The sequence below is a fragment of the Homalodisca vitripennis genome, chromosome 2 (assembly GCF_021130785.1).
Source record: "Homalodisca vitripennis isolate AUS2020 chromosome 2, UT_GWSS_2.1, whole genome shotgun sequence".
Lineage (NCBI taxonomy): Eukaryota > Metazoa > Arthropoda > Insecta > Hemiptera > Cicadellidae > Homalodisca > Homalodisca vitripennis.
Window position 1 is genome coordinate 172,691,339 of NC_060208.1, and position 5,529 is coordinate 172,696,867.

Consider the following 5,529-nt stretch of genomic DNA (forward strand, 5'->3'; position numbering starts at 1 on the left):
ATGGTCAGTAGCATTGAACACTAGTCGTACACTAGATGGGCACTTTGATCTCGTACCTTTGTTCATTGGCTTGGAAGAGACCCTCCGAGTCTACAAAATACTCCTTTGATTTTCTACCTTCTAAAACAATTCGTCACTGGTTTTGAAACAAGAAACTCCTGAATTTCATTTAAATTTCCCAAAATACCAGAACCGCTTCAGATCTAAAAAAATATGATTCATCCATACTCTTTTTGCTTTAATGGAAGTAAATTTTAACTTTATGTATGGAAAAACAATATAATGTATTATTGAGGGTTAGCGAAGGTTATCTCTCGATGGGCTGGAAAAATTTAATTTTTGTTCGGTGCACGACATTTAAAAAACCAACCGTCTTATGCCCTTGATATTTTGTACGACACTTTTTTCTGTATAGTTTGATGATGATGCATGTCACTCTATAGAATTTGATAAAGTTTTAGTGAAAGTGTATACATCGGTCTTATGGGTAATCGTGATTGCAAAGAGACAATAGCAGAATAAAAAAGCCTTACGGTACAGTCAGAACAAAGGTAGATTTCACATGTGGTCGTACCTTTAAATTTCAAATCGAAGAAGCATTATGAGCTTAGATGTCTAAATTGCACAACACTGATAATACATAATACGATAAATAATACACAACTCTCAATTTCGCCCTATAATTGTAACATTTTTACACTTTTAGAAACTTCATAATCTTGAGACCTTAGATGAATTTGTTACAAGCATATAAGTTTCTCTGTAAAAACGTAGAATTTAATAATTAACAATTAATATTAAACTACCATATTTGTAAACATATTTCCTTATGACGGTTCAATAGTAAACTTTGAGGAAAAGTGTAAAATTTTGATTTACGTTATTAAATACCCGAGATACACACTTTTCTAAACGCTAATAACCGCCATTTCAAAAGTTTCTATTGGTTAAGACTGGCTAACGAACTTATCATACCTACATAAAAATATTGGCCATGCACCAAGTTTATCCTGAATATTTAAAAAAAGGACGTCAGTTATCGTGTTCAAAGGTTTGTGTTATATATATTATTTATATATATATATATATATATATATATATATATATATATATATATATATAATATATATATATATATATATATACTAGCCTAAACCCGCGGCTCCGCTCGCGTGGCAGTAGAGAGGGCTACATCAATCAAGCATCGAAAAGAAATACTAATTTTATTATACGTTTTTCCAATTAATTTATTGCTCTACTAATACATCGTAGCATATCATAAAATCTATTATAAAAGTTTTTTGTTTATTTTAATGCGTTTTGGTAAACAACGTTATTAGTTGTATTATTTGGAGCATAAATATAAAGGTTCTTCGGGTTTCCGACTCTTGAGCAAGCGACGTATAATTGACCGTGCGAGAAACATGAGGGTTCCAGATGGATTCCTGCGACGTTAAGTGATTGTCCTTGTGCCTTATTAATCGTCATTGCGAACGCAAGTCGAACGGGGAACTGAAGTCTCTTAAATTCAAATGGCAAGTCGGATGGAATTAAGGGGATGCGAGGGATGAAGACATCTTCCCCGGCAGATGTTCCCGACAAAATCGTTGCTTTGATTATTACGAATTCGTTTTGTTGCTATCGCACGTGCGCTGTGACGGCTTAAAGCACTTTTTTTTCTTGGCGGCATTATGTTATTTTCCAATAAAATTCGTCAAAAAACTGCTCAAAGGAATTCTGTAAAAAAAAATGTTGAGAAAAACATTCTTCAAAGAATATTTACATGAGAAAACAAAAATACTTGCCTATTTTTTTAAACCTTTTACTGATGGAAAATAACACTGTTCTTGGAAATTGTAAAAAAGATATCAAATCACGTTTATCAAAAATTTGACATTTGTGACACGTTGTAAATGTCAAAAAATGTTTGTTTTACATAGAAACGTCAAAAATATTTATGTTTACTTAGTTACTGTCAAAAATAACAACAATTTTTTGTCGCATTATATATGTTTACAAAGAACAGCTGATTAAAAATTTGAAAAGACTCTTTCACTTAATAACATATGTTTGCTGCAATGCATTTCTTACGGGTATTTCTGTAACCAGTGGGGCGGAATCCTGAATCGGGAAAGGGATAAAAAGTATCCTATAACCTTCTACAGATCAAGACGAACAAATTAAAAAAAAAAAATTAGGCGAATCCGTCCAGCCGTTTGTGAGTGATGCTGTTACACACGAACAGTTTCATTTTTATATATATAAGATATATATATAATATTATATGTTACATATATACACACAAATTGTATATATATTTTTTGGGGAAATTTTCCACTTAATTTAAAAACAGTGTAAACTAAGATTTGGCAGCTGTTCATTTTTATAACTATAATGGTTGTTTTTTGTTATTTGACTTTAAACATTTTCAACAGATGCCATTTTGTTAATATTGAAGACAATAACACAATTATTATTTTTTATTTTGCTCTTTAATATTTAAACCTATGTGCCAAACTTGGTTTATTTAGCTTTATTAGCTTTAGAGATAATAATTTGATATTAAATACAAAATGGCGGCTAACAGCTAAACGAAGTGGACATTGGAAAAAAGTGATTCTTCATTTTTAGCTTAGAATTACACATAAAATCTGAAAATGTATAGCTAGGCCAACCTTTTTGTTACACCCTGTATAATGCTTCAAAATCGTCTAACTTGTAGTGCAATACATTCGGTCGTTATCCCTTGGACACGAGGACAAACAGAAATGTACTTTTTTTTTTTAAACCAATTGAATAAAATTTCATCTAGAAATCAATTCAATGTTTTATAAGATTACTGTGAAATAGCTATGCTTATAGTTTTAGTTTTACCGAGCTTGCTTTAAAAAACACAATGCATGGTTTTAAATAGCTTGCAATATATTACAAAAGAGCGTTTCAAAAAATGAAGCTGGAAATAAACGAAATAAGTTCACTTAACATCTGTGTAGATAAATCTAATAGCATGAAAAACTTATTTTATACCTGGTTATAACCGACGGTAAACACACCGAGAATAATATTTTATATTTATGACTTTTGTGATGATTATTAACGCAGTTTAGCAGTATTTATATAATTAACCCACTATGCATATGCTTCTAATATGTATGCTATCTTATACGATATAAAATATTAGGTAACGTTACCTTTTTTTATGAGCAAAAAATCATAGTAGCTAAAGAAAGGAATAAAGAAATATTTTAAAACATTGTATACCTACTTTTTTGGTCTTCACGCGTTATTAAATCTTTTAACGTGTCTGTAAGTTTATTTTATTGTCTTTGATTTAAATTTAAGAGTCAATACAAACTATAATGTGTGTTAAGTCATTGTTCTATTGTCTTATCGCTTATTCTAAGTAAGAACGTTGAGGAAACAAGGAGGCAGTAAAATAAACTTTGCAGCGATATTACTTCTGAAAGTCCAATATTTCTAAAAGATCTTTATCCTTTCGTGGTACATATTTTCTTTATAACAGTTGATGAAATATTTACAATTCTGTTACACACTTATATTAAAACATATTTCTTTAAGTAAATTATTCTAGATCACAATGATATACAGTAAATTCTAACCGAATGAACTGCTGTAAAATTACGGACCGTATTGTGAAATTATTCTTAAGTATTAATAATTTCTCCACAAAAGTTATATGTAGGATAAATAATATGTAAAATAGTTAATATTATAAAACTACCAGCTGTTACCAAAAGCATTGCTTACATTATTTATTTATTTACGTTCCAACGGCAATACACCAATTTACACTTTACAACAGGTTGATGGCACATGTTAAGAAGAAAACAAAACAGCAAAAAACTTAACGAGTAAAGCAAACAATTGGATATAACAATAGCTATGCTACAAGATGCTTAGCTGTCAATGCAATGCCTTACAACTAAATCTGTCATTAAATACTTAAACACACACAACGAAGATATCCGACAACTCTGCCACAAATACTAATAATACGGCGACTAGAAAGTACTACGAATCAGTTAACAAAGATAACATAAAGAACAAGAACAACGAACTTAATAACCATAACAAAGCAAAAATAACATAGCAATGAATAACAAACGAATAAATAACAACACTATAGAATAACAACAAGATAGAGAATGTGATTAATAACAAAAAAGAAATTGCAATAAGACTATGATTATGACTAGAATAGATGACTAATGCAGGTCTGGGCTGGAGTCCGCAGCAATGCATTTGATGGCTCGTAGGGATGTGGAGAAAAAATTCACAGACGAGCAAATGTCGTTGCCGAGTCGCATCAATCGTGGGATGGGGCTATATCGGAGGTGGTTCCTGGCGGCATGACTCAGCTCGAAGAAATGCTGCTGCCTTGTTCCTGTGGGGATGCGAAACCGGATCATCTCAAGTAGGCTGAAGCAATCGATCTGGCAGTTTATGAGCCTGTACAGGAAGGAGATAACAGCAACTCTTCGTCTGCACTCCAGACTCCGAAGACCATACGCAGCCGACAGCTCGTCCATTGAGACGTCAAAGTATCTCATCCCAGAACGGCATCCCAGAAATCGCACAAAGCGTCTCTGCACTGACTGGAGCTGTTTGATATGTCCATGTTGGTATGGGGACCAGACCACAGAACAATACTCCAGCAGCGGGCGAGCAAGTGTCCTAAACATAAGGGCAGCAGCGCCGGTACTCAGCCCATGTTTAACTGTCCGGATGATCAAACCCAATGACCTTGAGGCTCTGGAGCAAATGTGGCTGATGTGGGAGCCAAATTCGAATGACGAGTCGATTAAGACACCAAGGTCCCTGATTACCTCACATCTCTCCACCCGGGATCCGTCCATGGAGTACTCAGCAACTATAACAGTCGTACTCCTACTATATGTGATAAGCTTGGTCTTCAAAGGGTTCACAGACATTTCGTTGAAGGTGCACCAATTAAGGACATTGTCCAGGGCGCTCTGCAAAACCTGGCAGTCGTGGATAGATGTTACCTCAATGAAAAGCTTAATGTCATCAGCTTATTGTCTAGTTCTCCGTACTTTATTAAAATACCTCTTATTTAGAGATCAAGGAAATGCTTACAATAGCAATGTTTGACAATTACATTTTTTTACGTATGGGGAATGCATTTGCGCACGGAGTGTGGGACTCCCTTGCGGACTACCCACTAAACCTCCTACGGGCCACAGAGGACCCAGGCCGGTACCCTTTCGGATGACATCTTGCCTGGTCCGTGTGTTCCATCCAGGACAAAACTACTTGTTTCGGAAGCTAAGGGTCAGCCAGGAATCCGTCTTCACGCTTCTGATGAAGGATCGCATATACATGGGTGGTGACTGCATTCCATGCGTCCTTACTCTGCAGGATAAGCTCCACAATATTGTCTGTTGAATTGAACATATAGTTTTAATCCAAAAATAGGAAAAAAATGTGTTTAACTTTCTAAACATGTATGCATTAACTTATATCATTAATTCTGTATTTTAATACTTT

General features: G+C 34.0%; 1 protein-coding gene across 1 annotated transcript; it reads right to left on the minus strand.

Moving 5' to 3' along the window:
- Positions 1–4,226: 4,226 nt before the first annotated feature.
- Positions 4,227–4,952, minus strand: LOC124355903. Its single transcript, XM_046807056.1, has one exon. It carries the CDS (start codon positions 4,950–4,952, stop codon positions 4,227–4,229), a length of 726 nt encoding a protein of 241 aa, XP_046663012.1.
- Positions 4,953–5,529: the final 577 nt, after the last annotated feature.

Excerpts from the sequence above, each read along its gene's own strand:
- LOC124355903 (XM_046807056.1), bottom strand. The coding sequence starts at position 4,952 with ATGTCTGTGAACCCTTTGAAGACCAAGCTTATCACATATAGTAGGAGT.